This window comes from Tachypleus tridentatus, chromosome 9 (assembly GCF_004210375.1).
Source record: "Tachypleus tridentatus isolate NWPU-2018 chromosome 9, ASM421037v1, whole genome shotgun sequence".
In the NCBI taxonomy this organism is placed as follows: domain Eukaryota; kingdom Metazoa; phylum Arthropoda; class Merostomata; order Xiphosura; family Limulidae; genus Tachypleus; species Tachypleus tridentatus.
In genome coordinates, this window is record NC_134833.1 from 104,035,143 (window position 1) to 104,059,683 (window position 24,541).

General features: G+C 32.5%; 1 protein-coding gene across 3 annotated transcripts; it reads right to left on the bottom strand.

Annotated features, from left to right (window-relative positions):
* Positions 1–8,981: 8,981 nt before the first annotated feature.
* LOC143225950 (uncharacterized) lies at positions 8,982–19,968 on the bottom strand. Of its 3 annotated transcripts, none has more exons than XM_076456214.1 (3): positions 19,793–19,968; positions 16,372–16,506; positions 8,982–13,731 (listed from the first exon to the last, which is right to left on the bottom strand). In XM_076456214.1, the coding sequence occupies exon 3, from the start codon at positions 12,990–12,992 to the stop codon at positions 11,832–11,834; it is 1,161 nt and encodes a 386-aa protein (XP_076312329.1). In that variant the 5' UTR covers positions 12,993–13,731; positions 16,372–16,506; positions 19,793–19,968; the 3' UTR covers positions 8,982–11,831. The 3 variants fall into 3 exon arrangements, with proteins under 3 accessions (XP_076312329.1, XP_076312331.1, XP_076312330.1); XM_076456216.1 differs by having other exon boundaries at positions 16,372–16,513; positions 19,793–19,967; XM_076456215.1 differs by having other exon boundaries at positions 19,793–19,966.
* Positions 19,969–24,541: the final 4,573 nt, after the last annotated feature.

Consider the following 24,541-nt stretch of genomic DNA (forward strand, 5'->3'; position numbering starts at 1 on the left):
ATTTCTTAGTGTTTTTGCTGTAACAAAAATCTGAGCATCCCAGTTCCTTCTAGATATACGGTTCTTTATTAACTTCTATCTGCCAACTGACAGTAAGACATTACGTTATTATGAGAGAGTGTCATCTTTGATCCTGGCTTCAATATTTGTTTGTTCATCACGGTTTACTAGGTGTTAGAAAAGAAAAAGACACAACACACAGAAGTTCGCACAACGGTGACAGAAAAAATAAATACACTTTGATGGGTAACAAAAAAATAGCAACACGCAATTATGATCACAAAATTAATTTGATTGTTCAGAGTTTCAGTTTCTTATGATACCTAGTGATGTTTTCAGATAAAAGTATTCCAAGTATATACAATAGCACAGTGTAAGTTCTAAATGCACTCTGTTCAAATTTTTAGCAGTAAACGAATTTATCGCACATGGAGTACAGTAATACCTTTCTATAATACTTGTATGCTGGATTATAAATCTCTACAAAATTCTACATTTTATACATTTGCAATGGTCTTAAAGTATGAACAAAATCCATCAGAGGATGTGTCTGTTTAGTTGACGATTCAAAAATAATTTACATTTTTTTATTCATTTTACAACGACCTACTTTCTTTCAGTAGGCTTAAGAATAATTTTACATTATTTATGTTTTCCTTTTTTATCAATAAAAAAATTCCCCTTCACGTGACTTTTCTCGCGCCTTGTAGGACATCTCGACTACAAGTAGAAAGAATTAAAGGTTGATATAATAATACAGTATAAACCTTAGTGAGGGTCTACTTGTTCTATCTAACTTGGTTAGGTTTAACAAGGATAGCCAGTAAAGAACTAACTAGCTATAAATTTATTTTATAATTTTTGTTTTTGATTCTCGAAGCTTATTATATTAAGTACTAACAACTAAATGTTGTTGTGTTTCAACTAAAATAACATAAAGAAAAAAACCTTGGTTAACCGGTAGGAAGAACAAGCAAAAAGCATTTCTGTTACATTAACAGAGCATTTATTTTGTACAGTTTGAGTTATAGTAAGTTATAAAATATATGCTATACATTAAGAAATGTGTAAAGTCCCCCCGCTAGTACAGTGGTAAGTCTACGGATTTACAACGCTAAAATCAGCGGTTCAGTTCCCCCTTAGTGAGCTCAGCAGATAACCTAATGTGACTTTGCTATAAGAAAAACACACACGCAAAGGCGTAAGGTATAGAATGATAGTTTCTTGTACTTATATTCTAAGAATTGTGGTTTAATCAAAAGAAACTTGACATTTTATTATAATTAGTTTGTATATGTAGGACTTCGTAACAAAATAGAACTAAATTAATTGTTATGTGAAACTTTAAGCTTAAAAACTGCAGATGGACACACAAATAGACAAATACGTAAAGCGAGATAAAGATGTTTACAATAGTTGAACCTTTACATTAGCTACTTACTACAAAAGGGCTACCGCCTTTTGTACATCATCTACTTGTTTTGTACTAGCTATCTCCTATACACTATCTATATCCTATACATTGGTCACTTCAGTTACACTGACTACTTTCATAACACCGTCTGCTTTCGATATATTGGCTATTTATATTATATATGTTACTTCCTACACATTGGCTACTAACAATACACTATCTACTTCTTATACTATAGCAATTTATATTATATTGGTTACTGTCTACTTGCTATATACTGTAAACCTGTATTACACTAGCCATTTCCATTACACTGATTTACATCCCAGAGGTAGTTTAACATCGTGTTCAGTTATAACCTGTATGATGATATATAAAACTAGGTTAAATCTTCAACGCTAATTATTGTTCAGGATTTTATTATTAATAACTAACCGGCATTGTAATCCGAGTTATATATTAGTGAAACATAAAAAAAATTCTGATATAAAGTAATCCTTGTACAAAGTACAAAACAGTACTGTCCGCTTAAAATAAGTGTTCACTTAACAGCCAGTCTCTACTTCCGAAATTTTATAATTATTTCGTGTCATATTAGCCTGACTTTCCTTTTCATAACTTAGAGAAAAGGAGTGATGTGACTTAACTAGTTAAACTGATTTACAAGCTGTGTACTAGAGTAATGAAAATAGCAGCAAACAGTAAGCAATTTACTGCACATTTTAACTTCTACTATTACTTGATCTTCAGTTTTAGAAATTTTTTTGTGAAAATGTTGAACACAAATATATTTCGCGGCCACAGTAGTTATTTCGTCGGTCCAACATCTTGTTTATTTAAACTCGAATTTTATAAATATCGACACAGGAACTTAATTAAGGTCAAGCAGGGAAAAGTTTTCCTCCGTTTATTTTCAATAACAAAAACGTAATGCTATTGTTGTACTTTTGTCGTGAGAAACATGTGTTTTAAAAGCTATAATTTTGAAAGTGATCAAAAGTTGATTTGAAAAAAGTATATGATTTAAAAGAAATAGGAAATACATGCACTGGTTTGAAAGTCAGTTTAGTAACAATGATGGCTACATAACGTGTATCGCAAATAAACATAATATCACATACAGAATGTAAATTATTTACATGGTATGAACATGTTAGATATAACTTTAAATAAAGAGTATAATTGCGCCAAATGCTAGACACAAGGTATTAAATAGTATTCATAATGATGTAAATAATACACAAACTACAGAAATAGTATGCATTACATTTACAAGATTTCAAGGGTGAACACAAGTTTGAATGAATAATTCAAGTTATGTATATACGTAAATAATATTATCAGACGTAAATAATAAATACAATGGTAACATTTATAGAATGTAAATTTTGATACAAGATTTAAATATTAAATACAGCAATAACATACATCAGTAGTGTATAATAATAGTTAGAACATGAAAATACAAAATATGTCCATACATATCACACACAGAACTCATATGTATGCTATATATATATATATACGTGTATCTATAACACTATAAAGAACTGGTGGTAAAAGAGGAAGCCATATTTCTCTTTTAAGACTGCATTTGGAGACAGAGTGGGCATGCATTTAGTTTTAATTACAACCTAAAATCTGATACGAACACCTGCCACAAGATGTCGATATATATATACCTATTGGAATAGACCATCGCTTTTCTTGCAAAACAGATCATAGTGTGGTGAAATATTGAAGTACGGTAGTTAGCATTTCCAAATATTATTTTCTAGGATTCAGATCAGATAACTAACCAGACTCTAAAATATCGTTTGTTCCACATTACAAATGGTTATGGTGTGCGGTTTTTCATGGAGTACAGTATTAGTGTATTAAGTATTGATACGGTTTATCATTGAGTATGCTATCATTGACACAAGCATTAAAATTCCAATACAATTTAGTTAATTGTACAAGTGTAGTAAAAAATCTCAAACTACGAGAAAATATTTATAATTTATTTTCCAAGCCAGCTAAAATAGGCTCATGGTATTATACTACTTTTAAAATTGAAATTACACAGGTACATTCCATTGTCTCCATTCTGCAATAAACCGAAATTTACCCATCCAAAGACAAGATGGTCCGGCATGGTCAAGCGTGTTAAGGCGTACGACTCGTAATTTGAGGGTCGCGGGTTCGCATCCCCGTCGCGCCAAACATGCTCGCCCTTTTAGCCGTGGGGGCATTATAACGTGACGGTCAATCCCACTATTCGTTGGTAAGAGAGTAGCCCAAGAGTTGGTGGTGGGTGGTGATGACTAGCTGCCTTCCCTCTAGTCTTACACTACCAAATTAGGGACGGCTAGCACAGATAGCTCTCGAGTAGCTTTGTGGGAAATTCAAAAACAAACAAACTAACTAACTAACTAAAGACAAGTCAATAAATAACGAGATTTACTGCTCCACGTGATATTTTTCATTACAATTCATCCAAAGTTTGGCGTCTTGAATTTTTGGCTTTAATTAGTGACTTATTAGCTACATCCCATTCATGAATTCAAAAAATATACATCCATATACCCTTAATACATATGATAGAAATGCTCAATTAAACATTAAAAAGATAAAATGATATAAGAAATGAGCACACTTCATGTAAGTATTTGTTTTAGCACAAAACCATATTGGGCTCTCCGTGCTGTAATAAATAGGTCTTAAAACTCAGTTCTTAGTGTTATAAGTCTTCAGACTTACTGCTGAGCCACTAGGTTACCAATGAGGAATTTGTTCTCTGCCCACCACGGATATTAAAACCATATTTTTTTTACGTTGTAAGCACTTAGACTCACCGCTAAGACATTGGGAGAGCGTTGTTAAAAAAAGAAAAAGTTCTCGGAAATAATATATTTTAATTTTTCTTATACAGAATTTGGTTTGGTTTCACTCATGCTGGTTTGTAGTAAAGAATTAATAAACCGCTCGTTTGGAAGCACACAATGAACAAAATATAACTTTTCAAGGAAAGCGGCATCAAAGTCATCTCACCTACTGAAGTACGGCATCTTTTTTAAAGATGCACTGAGCACTAAATACTTTGGTCAAATAATAAACAACACCTGTCAATTGCGAATCTGAAAACATTGTCAACTATTTCATTAATTTATTTCTATTTCTTAATTTCTCCTGTGTTTTTAAATGTAATTAAGGTTGTGAATAAATAATTCAATTCACTTTATACAATGTCGTACAACAGAACAATAAATCAAAACCCTGGTATACACCACAGTGTAATAATGCTAAATGCATTCTACTAAAGGTGGTATCTAAAGACACAGGACCCATACAACACCCAAGGATACATTATGTATCAGAAATATTTATTCACAGGCTTTTCTGGCGGGACCGGAATGGTCAGATTGTTAGGGCGCTTGACTTATATTCTAGGGCTGGCAGGCCCAAATACCTTTCACAACAAACAAGTTCGCCCTAACTGCTGCGGAGACGTTAAAATGTGATGGTCAATCCCATTATTCATTTGTAAAAGAATAGCCCAAGAGTTGGCTGTGGGTAGTGATGACTAAAACTTTAAAATTGGGTGCAGAAAGAGATTTTCGAATTCATAATGTCTTACACTTAACCTACCGTTTTACTCTGTAGCATTTGAAGGAGGGTAGGTTTACAAATAAGTAAAACAATCAAACCAGTTCGATAAACATAATATAAACAGATGTAATTTTTTTAAAATTTATCTTTGGAAGCGGCAATCCACCATAATGAAATGTAGCATTTGTAGGTCAATAAATATGAATACAAAATATATAAATAAAATTGGAATTTACCATATAAATTGCAATAGCATTGAATGTCGTTCACATTAATGTGTTAGTGATCAAAAGTAATTCGGCGTCAGGAATTTAGTTTTTAAAAGTATGTAAAGTATATAAGTTTATACAGGTAAGTAATGGACTAAAGATTTCTTTATACTAGGTGTCCATGACTTGTTGACAAAAAACTAAGAATACACACTCCACTTATTTTTAAAATAACATATGTATTAAAAGCAAATTAAATATATGTATAAAAATTCTTCACTCTACATCTATCATAGTTGTATTGTAAATACTGCACGGTTCTCCTCTTGCCAATAGTCCACTTAGGTCAATTTAGTTGCTTGAGCCGCTTATTTCTGTGTACTTTTATCTTAAGCACTATCAATATATAATCCACTTATTCCTTTTACTTTCTCTCTCTCTTTTTTCTTTTATCGTAACATTATTGGTGTATAATTCATTTGCGCTGCCTTGTGAGTTACTTCAGTTGTATCCTGAACTTCTTTGCTATTTCGTATTTAGGCCTACTTCCAATGAACGGTTGCTTATCGAATATAGGCCTACTACCAAATAATCGTCTACTTTTCATAATATAAAATTTCATGCCATCAAAGTATAATAGATTTTAGTTTTTTTGTGTATATTAATTAATTATATTATGTAATAGCTAGTTGGTTATCTAGAATTGGATTATTTAATTTTTTGTCATTAATAAAGGAATCTGAACTTCAATTTTTTTTATAAGAGAACTTTTATGAAGGCATAAAATAACAATATTACGACTGCAGTTATCACATTGCAGGAATACACCCATTATCTCTTTGTATACATATATTTTTTGCTTAATAAATAAAACTATAATTAAAATATAAAACGAAATACATATATTTCTTTTTTGGTTATTTCTAGAAACTGAATTGCCAAAACTTTTTTACACCAGCAGCTAGACTACTATTAAAATCAAAATGACTTATATACTAGTCCCTACTTTTTGTGGTTGATTAATACTGTATCTTTGCAGCTGTTAGTAAAATTTGATAAATCTTATTTAAAGAATCACGACTACAAGTCTCGAAGTGAACAATTTTTCTGGGACTAAGAGCAATGTCGTAATTAAAATACATTTGTGGCCGTAATCTGAGTCATTTCTTCTTTAATTGTTTATTAGGTTTAATTTGCTTTCAGGAAATACGAACAGAAAATGAGATAGCGTCAGAGCTTTTCGTTTAATAGTTATTGTTCGTGAAACTTGACGTTGAGCAATGTTTCTCAGATGTTTCTAAGACAACTTCGCAAAGTAAAGCGTAGAAAATAAGATTTTAGTGTTCTTTCTCTATGTCCTAATGTCTTTTAAGTTGTAAGCGATAAACGTATTTTGTCTTTTTTATTTTAGAGAAATGGGTTTAAGGAAGATAAATATATTTTACAGAAAGTTTCATCTTGCTTGATTAATATAGACATGTTTTGTGATCTTTACTTTCACAATCATTTCTTAGTTGATCTTTTGTATAAGTAGGAAAAATCGTCACTTTAAAGAAATCCTTATTTTTAAAAACGAGCACAGTAAAGATAATGTGTATCTTTCTACAGTTTTTCTATTGTACAACACTGCTTACAGTTGGTGATAGGAATTATTGAAACCCGTTAAGTTGCTCAGTTTTATAACTGTCTTAACTAATTAGTATTGGTAAAATGTCCTTTTTTTTTACACATTTATATCTGTCTGATTAATAAGAAAAGCACTTTCTCCTACACAAACAGGTCCGGCAAAGCCAGGTGATTAAAGCACTCGACTCGTAATCCGACGGTCGGGGTTCGAATCCCTGTCACACCAAAAATGCTCGTCCTTTCAGCCGTGTTGGTGTTACAATGTGACGGTTAAACCACTATTCTTTGGTAAAAGAGTAGCCCAAGAGTTAGTGGCGGGTGGTGATGACTAGCTACCTTCCCTTTAGTCTTACACTGCTAAATTAGGGACGGCTAGCGCAGATAGTCCTCATGTAGCTTTGTGCGAAATTAAAACAAACCTACACAAACATTATTTCGAACTATGATGCACTTGACATAATGGTTGTTGTACCAGACTGCGAATCTAAAGATGTCGATGGTCGGCGCTTATTGATGCATAAACGCGTGCCGCACTTTCGAACCGTTGACACTTTACAGCGACAATCAAATCCCATTATTTGACCAGACTGTTCTAATAATTGGTACTCTCGACTAGCTATATTTTCTCTAGCTCATCAGCAATAAATTAGAGACGGTCAAACACAAATCAGCCCGGCATGGCCAAGTGGTTAAGGCACTTGACTTTCCCATTTGAGGGTCACGGGCTCGAATTCCCTTACCATCCAACATGCTCGTCCTTTTAGTCGTGATGTAGTTATTATACCACTGTCAATCCAACTATTTGTTGGTAAAAGAATAGTCCAAGAGTTGGTGAGGACTAGCTGCTTTCCCTCTAATTTTGCACTGCTAAATTAAGAACGGCTTGAGCAAAAAGCCTTATTTGTACAAAATTCAAAAAACAAACAAAATGAAATGTAAAATAAACCAAATACAAATAACCCTTTGTAGCTTTGCGCGACTGCGTAAATTTCTGAAACAAACACATACCAGTTGGAACGTTACACTCTTGCTGCTTGCGACATTTCTGGGGAGATAGTGGGCGAAGATTATATATATCAGCTTCTGCTTATTTGCCACGCTATGGTGCTATATTCTCGTCTGTATCGCTGTAATTATTGCATGTCGTTTAATGGATTTTATCAAACACAGTAAAGTTTGTTAAGTATTCTTCAAATTACAATATTTTCGTTTGGCTAGTATTCATTTGAAAGATTAATTTGAAATTAAAACAAAATCTATCAAAGAAATTAAAGGCAGTATACTTTCTTTTAAGTTTAATATTATTTTTATAAAGGCCCGGCATTGCCAGGTGGTTACGGTGCTCGACTCGTCATCTGAGGATCGCGGGTTCAAATTCCCGTTGCACCAAACATGCTCGCCCTTTTAGCCTTGGGGGCGTTATAAAGTTGACAGTCAATCCCACTATTCGTTCGTAAATAGTAGCCCAAGAGTTGCCGGTGAATGGTTAGGACCACCCGCCTTCCCTCTAGTCCTACACTGCTGAATTAGAGAAGGCTAGCGCAGATAGCCTTCCTGTAGTTTTGCGCGAAATTCAAAACAAACTAAACCAATTTTTATAAAAAATAGATAATAAAATGTATTATTCCTTTATAATAAGATATTTCTAGTTTGTAGAGATGCCTAGCTTTTCAGTTATGCCGATCTTACTCTTGAGTTAATAAAAGAGCGATTAAAGATTTAACCAGTTGTAACAATCAACTGTTTATACATTTTAGTGATGCAACAAAAAAATTCAGTTACAAATAATATATTATACCTACCTAAATGCTTATTTTATATGTGATGCCATCTAATAGAAGAAAAATATATCGCAACAGAAATTTCGAATACATATTGAATAAAGCAGAAACAAACATAAATGACACTTTTACCCACTGACATGGTTATAAAAAGAAATATTTTTGAATATTAATAGTCTATACTCTAAATTTATAAATTAAAATTTCAGTTTACATACGTAGAATTTATATAGTTTTTGAACGGATTTAGTTTTCTCAAATAGTTTGCACTTTCTACTCAAAAAAGAAAAAAAGCATTTCAGCCTTTTAACTCTAAATAGAACCAAGATAATGAAACTGAACAGAATCTTAAGCACATAATTTTATATTGAATTTTTATTCACTGTTTTCTTTCGCAAAAATGGATTAATATACAACAAACCTGAAACTCGTTGTAAAATAAAACAAACAGTACTAAAGTTGCCCGTTAGATGGCGTTTGTTTATATACAGACAATTAAGAAACATGGCTTGCATCTCTAAGCATTTTAAATAAAAAACAGTTTCTAGAATGAAATTAAAAAAGGAAACACGTTAAATTTCAAATCCTTGATGTTACAAAATACTCCAACAAAGTTATGAATACATTAATAAACAAAGATAAATTTCAAAGTAAAATTTTCAGAAGGTTTTTAATAAGTTAAAGAATAACAACTAAAAGAGGTATTAATTTCAAGTAAAAACATCTAGAGTAGATAGGAATACATCACGTGAATATTTATACTAAACACTAATCTCATGCAAGGTTATTAAACTAAATTAGGTGAAACGACCTTTTTTTTACTATTTCTGTTTTTAGATACAGAAGAATGACTCAGTTACTTTTATGGAATATTTATTAAAATAAATTAATATCTAGTGGCATGGATCTCTTTAATAAAATGTATTCTCTACATTAAACAGTTGGTAAAATCTAGTTGAAAAGCACAGTTCATACGTGTTTTAATAATGCATTAGTGGTATTATGTTTTTATGATTTACAAAACACCTCAAAGAAGAAATTGATTTAGTTATTCAAAAATATTAAGTTTATATAAACTAGGACATAATATAAATCATACACAAATACATTATTATTATATGCTTCATAAAATCAACACTATTTTATACACACTTTCTTTAGCATATACTCTTTATTACCAAACAAATGTAATCGTATCTTGATAGATCATCTTTAAAGCAAAGAAATGTTGCCTATTTATCAAACTCTTCATATTTAAAATAGTTGGTTGCTACTTTTATATACCATTTTTAAATTGAAATTATTTTTTAAGTAAACCCGTAGGATGTTGCTCAAGATATTTTTACTTCCTCGTGAATTCTAGGACGTGTAAATATTTATTTTTTATGTTTAATTTTTTGTTGTTGCTTTTACGTTATTTTATAGTAGAACTTAAAGCAACATTATGTCCAGTTAAATATAAGCATTTATCCAAGCCTTGATGGGCTTTATTTGAACCGGATATTAAATATTTATCGTTTTTGTCTGAATTACACCTAACTGGATTACTCCGCAAAGCTTGCTACACGTTTTGCTTCACTTCACACATTTTTAAATCTTCTGAAAGAGTTCTATAAACTGAAAAAAATAATTTAACTTTATCGAAGATAGTTTTATCAAACTAATCACACTTAATTACTTTTCAAAAACGGTCATGTGCACTTTCAAGTGTGTGAAGGATGTTCTACTACTTTAGCGACATCTATTGGTCACACGTGTCTCTTTTTTCTTGGTGCACATTAGGTATCAGTGGCAGTTTTCGCATTGTACCAACTTATACAATAAATAAAATATTTAAATCATGTTATACAATGAATAAACACTGAATCTGAATATAAAATTATCAGATTTCACATCTATTATTATTGTTTTATTTAATGAAAACATTTCGTTAAGGCTGACGTCATTTTTATAGTAGTTTTCGTTCCGTCCAGAAATAACCACAATTTCTTCACAGATGTTAGAAAGTGCGTAGAAACACTGCCTTGTATTTAGTTCCACTAGAACTAAAATTCTTGAGTTCGAGAGTGTCAGTAAAACGATGTAAAACAGAGGATTTATGAACTTCTTAAGTGGTTAAAACAAATCACACAGCCTCTCTATCAGGACTGAAAGGAAGTGAACACCCACATGCCATGCACCGCTAGTTATGTGCGTTTCCTATTGTGTAACTTTTACAGATTCAGCGTGCTTTATTAACGTTTTCCATATTCGTAAGATTTACGTCTCTTGGGCCACTCATTTTGTGATTCCTCAATAGATATGGTAATGGTTACAATTGCACATAAATCAGTTACTACTATCCATGATTATGATGATACATGTCTTGGAAGAAGGAAATATTAGACATTATGATGTAAATTGAACGTACTTGTGGCAGCTTACAAAAATGATGTCAAAGCTGAATGTTGTAAATACATACTGTGATGGCTGTTACACTACAAATATTATACTCAATAAGTATAGTGTGGTAAAAGAGATTAGCCTGATTTTAGTTTAATTTCTGTGTAGAACTTTAAGAAACGGTTTGAAGTTTTTATCTCAGTACGAAGAAGCACGGATATTTTTATATACTTTTTCAGAGACAAAACTTCAAAATTAGTAGCAAATACACCGTTTTTATAAAAACAAAGGTCATGAAATTTGTATTCATGTATAAGTAAAATTATAACGCAGAAATTAAAATAAATACTCTTTCCTTCATAATAGGTTTACTTTTCTTGATAATGATAAAATACCACGATTATGACCAATTAGAAGCAATAATAAAATATTTCCATCAGAAGCATTAATGTTTAACCTGCAGTAACTAAACTCAGTACAAATGCTTACTGTGATACTTAGTATATACGTTAAAAATTGTGCTTTAGAATCCGAGGTTCGATAACCCTGGTGGGCAGAGCACAGATAGCTCTTAGTGTAGCTTCATGCTTAGTTTCAAATCAAATCATATTAAAAATTGTGCCTCAAAGCTTTCCTTACAACTTGGAATAAATGATAAATATTCACAGTATTCCAACATATACAAAATTTTAGCTAGGTTTCAATGGTAAACAACGTCATTATGAAAGCAAATTAAATATTATGAGATGAATCTTTTGTACACCGCCTGGTTCTTTAAGTATCTTGACATTTACGAAACTATTTTATTAGTTCAAAGAGAACTAAGAATTATACTTGATGTATAAAGATTGGATTATCGATTCCTCTCATACCATTTCGGTTATCTTTAAGATTTTCAGCTAACTTCTCCTTTGATTTTCTCTTAAAATTGGAGCCATCTAGGAGTTTTGTTTTGTCTATGTCACTTTTCTTTGCAAAAGTCTTTAATTCTGATGGCGTGGAAATTTGAATAGGAAACGTATTATGTTGTGAGTACGATTCGTCAAGTTTCTCTGCTTCTTCCAATGGAATCACGCTTGTGTTAAAGGACTGTTCTATATTTTTTCCGCTACCCTGAGACTGCAGCTCAGGAAACGTTGTCTCTGGGGTGTTGTCTTCCTGTACAGGGCCCCTGTAATAGTCGGAATAGATTGTTCTTGGGCGTGGTATTCGTGTTAGGGAGTAGTCTTCCAGCCGTAAGGTCACATGCGGAGAGTTCGTTTGAAATTCAGAAGGCTTAGGAGGTTTTCGACAACAACATTTTATGCAACAAATAAGTAAAACGATCATCAGGACAGCCCCAAATGAAGCCCCCACTGCAATAAAGAATATCAGTTCCTCTCTCGCTAGTTCAGCTATTGGATTATCTGATTTGTTATTGGTTAAGCTTGTTTTTTCATCAACAGGTGGATGTAAAAAATATGACTCGATTTCTGTTTCCAATGATGTAGAGTTTATTTTAAGATTGATCCCCACAAGATTATCTACAAAAGTTTCGAGCTTTTCTTTATCGTTGGTTGTCAATGTTACATTGACATTTAGAAACGTGGTGCATCCGATTTGATTTACAATCACAGAGCTTTGGTCATTGTCGTTGCTAATGTTTAGTGCCTGTACAAAGGCTTTTCGAAATTTATTAGTTAACATTTCTTGATGTGTGCAGTTCCCTTGAAACAAGAGCAGGAATGTTCGTGCATATTCTATTTTAACTGGTGGTGGTGTAATTGTGTTATTGTGAATATCATGTGGAAAACTTAAATTGAAGGTGTTGTTTCGTGCAGTTGATGCTGGTATAATGCTGGGGGATATTTCCGTATTGTCAGCAAAGTCACTTGTTGAGTTAAAGAGTAAGGAAGAAAGTTCGGTAGAAAACTCAGAATTTGATGTAACCTCTGTAAAAGTGTACGATCTATTATATATGTCAGTACCAAACGAAATGTTCGAAATCATTTGGAAACCATCAGTACTTTGTTCTGTTGTGATAATATTATATTCTTTGTACGAAGAAGTTGATGCGCGAGTACTATCTTCGTGTTCAGTTGAGGAAATACCAAAATCATTTTTGGAAAAGTTTGGGATTCAGTTGTCATTTCCTTCCTTGTTGTAGAAGCATCCAAGTGTTCGAATGAAGAACCTGTCGGGTGGATAGTAGCTTCATGTTCAGTTGAAAAAATATCAGACTCATTCATCGGAGTGGTTTGTTTTTCAGTTGTAGCTTCCTTTCTTGTTATGAAAGCACTCAAGTTTCCGAATGAAGAGCCTGGAGGGTGGGTAGTAGCTTCCTGTCCAGTTGAGAAAATATCAGAATCACTCAAGGGAGAAGTTGATGGTTCAGATGCAGTTTCCTTCTTTGGTATGGAAGTACGCAACTCTTTGGATGGAGAACCTTGTGGGTGAGTATCAGTTGTGAAAGTACCGAAATAACTTGATGCAGAAGTTGGTATGTGAATAGAAGTTTCCTCTCTCCTTGATGAAGTATCAAAATAAATAGATGGTGTTGGAGTAGCTGTTTTCTGTTTCACTGTGGATAAAAATGCCGATGATTCTTGTTCTTTTGTAGTTTTAGTTAAGTCATCTGGAAGAATGGCAGATTGTTTGGTTGAATTTTCTATTGTTCTTGCTAAAATACTTACATATTTGGTTGTAGATCTTTGTGGCTGGATGCTATAACTTGAGTTGGACAGAAATTCTAGGAAAAAATAGTTGCAATTAATAACAAAGAATCTTCAGAAACAAAAATATTAACTTAAATTTATTCATTAATCCAATAAACAAAAGTACAATATCTGATATCCGATATCCAGGGATTGGACGAGCATTCTTTAGAAAGATATACACTATAGTATAAAACAACCATAAGTGCTTCAATAAGTATATTGAACCATTTATAATATATATATTATAAAGATTGTCTTTGGTACCAAGGATCTGTTTCCATTTATACGCACTTAATCATTAACAACTGTAGAGTTCTTATATTAACTGAATGGACTGTGTGTAGCATTCCACTGTGATATCCTATGTCAACTAGTTAATTCTCTCTGACTCTAGTTTGTGGCATCCAATATTTATTGTTGTTGTGTTAGCTTGAAACTACACAATGGTCTATCTGTACTTTTTCTTCCGCGGGGAATCTAGCAGAGGATGACCCATCATCGAGGGACCTAATTATATAACTCGGAGCATGTTTTAATTGCTGTTATCATATTTGCAATAATACCTAGTATTCGGCGGTCCTACTCAGATATGATGATCGTTTGTGGTTTTACTAGTTGCACTACATGTCAACATCATGTAAGGCACAGATGCTTTTCACATATCAGCAGTCGAGACTACAGATGAAATTAACAATAGGGTTCATAACTACAAACCGTTTTTCTGAAGTGTGTTACATCTTTCTCAAAGATATTTTCCTCTAATAGAATCATAGAAGAAAGACCACCTTTATATACACATATTCCATACAACTGGAAATAAGGCTGAATGTGATTTAAATTTTCAGTACGTAAGCTTTTCCAATTGCAGGAAATGGTTTATGTGCTAATTGAAAGTAGGAAGATTTGAATTTGCTTTGTTAACCTATGCATATAAATATAGTATTATCTCACTTTTCTAGTAGTCAACTTTAGACACGTTTTAGGTTATATGACCAATCAGATGTACAGACATGTTATAAATGCGGATGGCTCTAAGAGATGTTTGGTTTCGTTGTTGCTGAGCGCAAAACTACACACTACACATTATCTATACTCTACCAACCAAGGATATCGAAACCAAAATTTTAGTGCTGAGCCACTGGTGAAAGGAAGCGGAGGGTTTTACTGAAAATATTATTTCAAACATTGGAAATACCACATGTTTTTGATACTAGTTCTAAACAATAAACATTTTAAAAATATTATACTTTATATATGTTCGTGTATTCTCTACTTTCATATTTCATTTGCATACTTCTAAACAAGGACACGTCAATATAAAATCAAAATATAAACAAACATCCATGACAAAGAGCCATCCGCATTTATAACATGTTTGTACATCTGATTGCTTATGAAACGTGAACTAATTTCAAAAAGGATGCGTTTGGGAACAGGGTAACAAAAGTAGATTTTCTCTACTCTGAGTGGCTGCTTTCTGGCTCCGTTTTTCGCACATGCATGATAATATTGAAGGTTTTACGTTTACGTGGGTCCGGCATGGCCAGGTGCGACTCGTAATCTGATAGTCGCGGGTTCACATCCCCGGCGCACCAAACATGCTCGCCTTTTCAGTCGTTGGGGCGTTATAATGTTACGGTAAATCCCACTATTCGTTGGTAAAATAGTACCCTAAGAGCTGGCGATGGGTGGTGATGACTAGCTGCCTTCCCTCTAGCCTTACACTGCTAAATTAGAGACGGCTAACGTAGATAATTCTCTAGTAGCTTTGCGCGAAATTCAAAAACAAACAAAAGTTTAAGTAACACATCGACTTAATTTATGAACGTAGTGATAAATTTGGAACCAGAGTTAAAACAACGTTTTAATAAAAATTTATTGCGAATTAACCAAGTGTTAGGTCGGTATCAACTATGATATAAAAGCAGTTCTTCACAGTAGCTATTTGTGTTTACACTGAAACTATTATTCATTAAATCACAGATTTATTCTAAACATATTCACACATATTTTCGATAGTGATAATTTAATAACTCAATTAAATTATTCACTAATTAATTGACAGACAAACTTCAGATGATCGAGTTATTAACATATTATTACCTAGTCATTGTCAAAATGTGTTTTATATTAACGAGTGAATTAAAAATGGTTTAACACGGCTAAAATCAATGTTAAGTACAGTCTATTAAGAGAAAATTGTATTATTTTAGCGTCATTATGATAACATATTTTTCTATCTTTTAAGAAATACTTTCATTCATCTTTTTCCGAAATCAATTATTAAATATGTCTTCCTGAAAAGGCTTGTTTTATTAGTTAGAATGTGGTTGTATTTTATTCAGTATTAACAAAGACAGCTCATTATTGCCATCTCAAAACTGTGGCAGACAAAACTGATAGGAAATACTCAATACTCAAATGTAATTAAATCCCATGACATCACGATATCAAAACGACAATGAACTGTTCTAGCCAACGCTTGTAATTAAAAACGTAAATATAATATGTAATCTTTGATAATATTCTCCACACAACCCCGTTTCACACAGTCTCAGATCGAAAGTTTAGAGGAAACCTTATTATCGCTAGACTGGAAGTAATAATCAGTAATTTGTTAAATGTTTTTCTCCTTGAGCACCATAAAGTCTGAAAAAAATGTTCAACCTTACCAGTAACTGTCGCCTCTCCATTTGACCTTGACGGATTGAAACACAAAAGGAACAGCAGAACAACATCCAACATGATAGTCACTGTCATATCTGTTCTTATGATTCTGTACATCTCCAATTGATTGCTAAAGTTATCTGTTATTTGAAAACAATAAAAGCTTAGACATAGTTTATTTACTTATATTTATTTTTATATGTATATTAACTGATAATTATAAAAAAGTAATATAAAAATATTTTCGAACATCTCTATAGCTGCTCCGATAATTTTACTGAACGTATTTTCAACTTATTTTAAATTAATTCAAGAAGTCTTAAGCGCTAAGTGAAATTAAATGATTAGGCTTAGACCCACAATACCGATGACATTATTTTATATTGGTTAGGATTATTGACATTTACGAAATATAAATAAAGAGCAGTGTAGTTCACTTGGTAGCGATATCAGTGAAATATGAGTTCCTAACATACTTAACGTCTTTCTCATATATTTTCTAAGTACGTCATATTATTACTACGATCCCTTATTTGGAAACTCTTAGTAGAGACTGAAATAAACTTTGATCAAGTAAATGTTGAAATAGAATGTCAGGTCGTATTTCAGTCTCTGGCTTTATGTGACGATACACCAGAAAACATTAATTCTAAAAGCATTCGCTCTCGCATAGAAAGACAAGTATGATACATATTTTCTCCACTGAAATAATCCAAAGTCACGTTCTGTACTGTATGATTATTCATGAAGTGTGGGTGGCTAGCTACTGATAACATATCAATTGTTCCGTTGAAAAACAAAATATCATTTGTCGTACATGCTTTGTAACAAAAAATATTTATTTTGTGACTTGTATGTAGACGGAGGAACAAATGTCCAAATATGTACTTTTAATGTGTCATGAACATAATTCATAAAATTTCTTGAATAAATGTGAAATATATGCATATATATGTACACAAATATTTTGTAAGAGGTAATAAAACAAATTTAAGTCCTATGCTTATAACCTGCATATATTACTGGGTAAAAGAATCTGTTAAGCAGCTTGTCGGAAGCTCTATTTTAAGCTGTTGAACAACTTGTATCAAAAAACAAACAAACATTCCAGCAGACTTGATATTAAAAGTTTGATACTAGGATGCTTTGAACATATTCCAGCAAATTTTGGTACTATTCATGATTGTTCTTTTTATGAATATAAAGTTAAATATTCTTACAGTTATCAGTCATTTATTGAATGACAATAAACCATTTATTAGTTTATTACTAGGGAAGTCCATTAAAGCATTACTAAAAATAAAAAGTCACTTGGAGTTAAACAGTGACATTGAAATACTTATAGCCATATAACCAGTTTCTGAAATGAAATACTCAATGTATGATGATATATGCTAGACATTTTAAGTAAATATCTTAAGTGCTTTGACTTTTAAAAGCTGCGTTGTCTTAGAACAGAAAACACTGTAATATTATTATTTATTTATTTTAAAATATATTTTTAATTTGTAAATTAATGATAAACTTGTATTTAGGACATATAACCAAATAAAAAAACATCTGAATTATATTTTTAAAACTGAAATCCATTTATGGTGTAGGTATACATAAGAAACATAAGAGCTTCGTATTTATGTCAGCATGGATGTTGTTTTTGTATAACTGTGTAAACCAACATACTAACTTCATCTGTATGTAAACATATCCGTTACTACGTAAATCAACATACCAGCTTCATTGGTAGATAAACATACCAGTTACTATGTAAATCTGCAAATTAAGATACTAACCTATCTATCTATAACGATAGACCCGGCATGGACAGGTGTATTAAAGCGTTGGATTCGTAATCCAAGGGGCGCGGGTTCGAATCCCCGTCGCATCAAAGATGCTCGCCCTTTTAGCCATAGGGGCGTTGATAAAAGAGTAGCCCAAGAGTTGGCGGGGGTGGTGAATACTAGTTGCCTTTCCTCTAGTTTTACACTGCTAAATTAGGGACGGCTAGCATAGATAGCCCTCGAGTAGCTTTGTGCGAAATTCAAAACAAACAAATAATCTACAAATATATATGCAACTTAAATAATATTGTTTTTATTTATAAATATGGTGCATAATTGCTCTCTCTCTTTCTTGTGAACGTGCGTGAATTTTGTGGTTTGTAAACTATTACGTTATATAACTCATTTTATAATTTTGAAAAGTATATGAAATTTGGGTCTTGTCTTCAAACTCAAAAAGTCACTAGAACAATTGATAAGAAATATTTTCGTTTGTATTTTTTTTCTTTTTAAGAAAGATTAAAACCAAGAAGTAGTTTCTACATAAGTTTTAGTATATCGGTACAAATCTAAGTGTTTAATAAATAAAAATTAACTTTTTCTTTAAAAACGTATGAGTTGATTAGTATCGTAATAAAACTAAAAGTAGTCAGCACCTTCTAACAAAAATATAATATATATATTAATACTTCTAAAATATATAATGTGTATGCTTTCTCATAGAAAAGTCACACGCGGTTATCTGCTGAGTCCACTGAAAGGTATCGAACCCCTGATTTCATCGTTGTAAGTTCGCAGACTTACCGCTGTACTAGCGGAGGACTGTTATGTATTAATAGATTTAAAATACATATTATACATTAATACTTGTAATGTATTATATATTAAGAGGCCAGGTAGTTAGGTGTTCGACTCGTAATCTGCTGGTAGCCGGTTCGAATCCCCGTCACACCAAACATACTCTCCCTTTCAGCCGTGGGGACGTTACAATCGCACTATTTATTAGTAAAAGAATAGCGCAAGATTTGGTGGTGGGTGGTGATCACTATATGCCTTCACTCGAGTCTTATACTGTTAAATTATGGACGGCTAGCGCATGTAGCTTTCGCGTAGCTTTGCGCGAAATTAAAAAAAACAAATATATATTAATAGTTCTTAAAAATGTGATTTCCAAAAAATAAAATATTTTTTTGAATAGCTGGCCTCGTTTTTTATAGCTCTGAATAGGTTCAAACACGTGAAACTTACTGAAAAACACGTGAAATGAAACTACGTGGATCCCTCAAAGTCTGCGAATAAGAATTAAAACGGTTAAAATACATCACGATAGAACAAATAAATATCAGTACATATAAAAAATTCACAATACACCTTAACTTTTATCTCATCAGGCTCCTTAGCAAGTATTATTTTGTCTATTTACAATCTTACATTATGTGCCTTTTTTTTTCAAATGAACAGAAGTTAAATTTGTGTCGTGCCTTACTCTTTTAAAAGTATAATTTGACTCTCCTTGTGTTTTTTAACTGTCAGATGCTGTTATGTTGTTAGTGAATGTGAAATACCATTGAAATACTCTTGTTGCTCGTTAATCAAACCCGTTATATTTCTACGAGTAAACTTCAACTGATTAATTGCAAATAAATACCTTGATTAATCCTGGCTAGTTTCTAGATATAATTTATTTCTCCCTCGATATCCACAATGGTATAATTCAGTAACATCCGCCTCTCGAGCAAATTTTTCATGGTGTACAAAGCTTGAATTTCTCCAGTGCTTGTGACAAGTACACGTGCTCTTCGAACCGGGAGTACTTTTCCTTCCGCTCCGGTCATAGGCCATCGAAAAGCAATTGGACGATTCCAAGTTCCATAAGTGCTAGGGAGGTTGAACATTACTTTTATTTTTTATTTGCAATGACATCATCACTTCGTAAAGGCCTAAGGTCATGTGTAATAATCAAAGATAATGTGGTATGTTTTCATCGGTGAGTTGTAGCTTTCTCACATCAAATATTTTGAATTGTATAGATCTCATTGTCTAGTGAATGTGAGAGGCTGTTGATATGAGATGTTTGTTGCTGTTTTTTCACTGTCTGAAAAATTTCTACATTCTCTTTATCTAAAAGATGATAAATACATTCTTAAATACTTTATTTAGTTTCTACGTTGATGGGTATTAGTTGTGTGGCACCATTTATTTGTCCGTTTTCCTTTCGAGATTTTAGTTTTTTTGTTTATAGGATCGTATAGTTTTGAGGCAAATCTTCATATTTCTCTAATGATTTTTGGGCTTTTTAAATTGCTTTATTTTAGATTATCGTAAATTATGAAAATTTATACCTTTTATTTCTTCCATCTTTCTCATTTCTCCTTTTGTTTTCTTCATTCATATTTTCTATTTTACCTATAATTTCACTCCTCTATTTCGTGTTTTTTTTCTTCACCCATATTATTTTATTTATATTTTCTATGTAACCTATAATTTCGCTCCTCTATTTCGTGTTTTTTCTTCACCCATTTTGTTTTATTTATATTTTCTATATAACCTATAATTTCGCTCCTCTATTTCGTGTTTTTTCTTCACTCATTTTGTTTTATTTTATTATATTTATAAGAAAAATGTAAAAGGCATCAGATGAAGTGTAAATACGTCTAGGAATGCAGGAGCTGTAGGGGAGAGGCCATTGCCAGGCACGATAGGCACTTGGAAGTAAGTACGAGAAAATGCAATTGATATGGCTTGTAATCCGATATTGACAGAGGTCACTGTAAGGTGTTAGGGAACAGAGACTTGTGTACTTGTAAGCAAATAATGTATACTAAAAGTACACATGTGTTGCTATGTCAGTTGTTCCTTTGTTCAATAAAAAAAAACAGCTTGCGTAATTAATAAGTATCTTTAATTAACTTTTCTCAGTATGTAATTTTGTTTAAATTTTCTCGATATTTGATTTTGTTTAAGTTTTCTCCATATGTGGTTTTGTTTAACCTTTCTTTAATATGTGTTGTTGTTGTTGTTTTTTTACTTTTCTTAGAATATTCACACTATAATGAGCGAGTTAGATACATTATAGGCCAAGGTATTCAAATAAAATATAAATTAAGGTAGATTTTACACACAAATTAATTTCAAATACACGATTACGATTTGAAAATATTCAATACTACATATTTAATGCAGATATTGTTATTTTATGGTAACGGGTAGAAGACTGTCTAGGAGGTTCAGAAAACACGTTGAGACAACGCCATTTTTCCAAATGTCCGTTTTTGCTACAATCTCCTTTGAACTCAAAATGTTTACATTCCTCGTTGACCTCCTGTCCAATGCCATTAGTAATACGACCCTGAGCTTTCTACAAGCGTTTAAACTGACGAATGCGCAACATGAACGGAGACTCAAGTTCTGTGCATGTAATATGAACCAAGAACTATCTGTAACACATAACGCATAAATAAAGATACGAAAAATCGAATGTTAAAATTCCTACGCTGCATCTCTCTATGAACTAGTGACTGAAAATAGGTCATCTTTCCTTGTAATTCTTTTTTCAAGTGGACACAAATTATCCATTGCTAAATAAGATGCCTCATAAGTACAATATATTACTGAGGTGTTGTCTTGCGTATGTAATCCACTTGACAGAATTGTTTAAATGTGTTAATAAATACTAAAGAATACTTTTAAAAATGTCTATTAAAACAGAACGCATTTGTCAACTCCGCAGACAACTCACTGCTAAACGGATCAGCTAATCTTTGCGGTGAAAAAGTACATGAACAAAGTTTAGCTTTCACAAATTATTCTACATTTTCAAATTAAAGGTTTTCAGACAATCTTACAAACAAAAAACACAAGGAGATATAATTTATATGGCAGAACGTTTCGTGAGTCTTTATACGTAACCACATCAGTTATAATAAGTGCTGCTCACTGAAAAAGGATGGTTTGGAGATAACATCCCATTCACCTCTGTAACACTGTTCCAAACTCTTGAACTCTAACATTCATCTAAAACTTACAAAGAAAAACTACAGAGGAACTCTTTCTTCAGTCTTACTTAAAATATTATGCTAATTCAATATTGTTTCACCCAGCACCGATATTTTAACGTGATATAATGTTAATCCAGTTAAATTAATATATAAAACTTAATAACTGCTCAAACTTTTGTTTCTCTATTGGTTTGAGAACTATAAACATTACATAGATTATTTTACTTTACTGAATCCTTAGCTTATACTGATTTATTTTTAAATTATATTTTGATCAGCTTGACGTTTATTTTATGTTTTCATGCTGTTTGTTTGTTGAACTGTGAATTTATTGGTTGAGCCCTTTTCATTGCACCTCTCACTCGGGCATCGAGAACTTTGACTGGATCTAATGTTTGAATTGTTTGTTTGTTTGTTTTGAATTTGCGCAAAGCTACTAGAGGGCTATCTGCGCTAGCCGTCCCTAATTTAGCAGTGTAAGACTAGAGGGAAGGCAACCAGTCATCACCACCCACCGCCAATGTTTGAGCTACTCTTTTACCAACGAATAGTGGGATTAAGCGTTACATTATAACGCCTCTACGGCTGAAAGGGCGGACATGTTTGGTGCGACCGGGATTCGAATCCGCAACTCTCGGATTACAAGTCGAATGCCTTAACACGCTTGGCCATGCCGAGCCCTAATGTTTGAAAGAAGGTATGTACAGCTGAACACGAATGGTTATCAGAAGAAGCTGAAAAGTTTTAACACTATATAATATAAATCCAGATGGCTATATGTGCAAAGTAATTATGCTTTCAAAAATAGTAAAGCTGGTGTGGTCAGAAGTATTGAAGTAGCCTTAAAGATGCTTTTTATACTTTTTGATTATATTTGTATCATTCTTGATAATATTTGTGTTATATTATGTCTGTCTGAAGACTACAGATACATTCTTATATGATAAGACAACAAGTACAACATGGTAAGCTATGCGCTAGTCGTCCCTAATTTTGAAGTGATAGACTGGAGGGAATTTCACCCAGCATCAACTTCTTGGGATAATATTCAGGCAACACACCCACAGTTGAAAGGGTAAGCATGTTATATGAGGGATTTTGAAACTGCTACCGTCAGACCTACAGGTATTCAAACAACGCACACAAATACAATAATATCTTGTTTATTGAAAACAAACTATAACTGTTACAAATACATTTATTTAGGCGAAAAATATTATGTTCAGAATTATGCTTTACGTTTAAGAGAAATGACAGTGTCAAAATTAATAAATCGATGATTATCAAACAAACTGAAATTGATTGGATATACGAAATAGAATTTTCTCTTCAGTAGTTGTTTCTTTATTGTTAACAGAAATCTACACAATAGTCAATCACATGGGTATCGGAACCCAGTGTTTGGCACCATAAGCCTTCAGACTTACCACTGAGTCACTGAGAGTTGGTCAAAAATAAATTGTGTAAGTCGGGAATGTCCAGAAGTACTTCTACTGTTTTATCAAAATAATACATCACAATGTAAATAAATAAACATAAATGTTTAATCAAATTTTATGAAGTTTTTCACAGAGAAACTAAACTATAATTGCAAACATTTTACAAAATATCTGTGACTTAAGTAAAAATCTTCATAATGAGAACAAAAAGAACACGGATATCGACGATACTCTTCACTCCAGAAAAGGTTAAAAAGACAGTTAGGATTTATATTAAAGTTACGACAAGGCAAAAAATCACTGCTAGAAAATAATATCAATTGTCTCAATAGCTCATTTGATACAATTTAGGTAGTGATCAGCCAAATGATCTGAAATGCAAATGATACATCATTTAACCTATGATGAACCCAGAAACAGTCAATTAATGTGGTTTTACTTCTGAATGTTTTAAGGAAGTTTTTCAGAAGATACACCTTTTAGTAACACCCCTACACGGATGCTGCCTTTTCACTCAACCAATTTTTCTTCTTCAAGGAAGGCGAGACAACTTAGCATGTAGGGAAGGTGTTTTTAACAATTAAGTTCAACTCAAAGCCAATTGCATCAGCGTATTGTAGCGTAAAGAGTCATAAGATGGGTTTTTGATCACCTGTATCATTAACGGTATTTTTATACAACAAGTACAGGCTGATAAGTCTCAGTGCTTATTCCTGCTTAAACCATAGCTCCACATCTGTTATATGTACAAAGATAACCAGCTTAGGTTGTGTCTACTTACAGATTCTCGCCTAATAAATAGGAGTTTGTCATCTAACTGTATGGTGGAAAGAAAGTCCTTCATAAATAGAATATTATCCTATAAGCTATGGAACCACCAAGTGGTTCAAGAACCACTATAAGTGAGCAGATTTGCGCACTGCTATGAGCAGAAGGCATTTTATTTGGTGCTTAGCATAC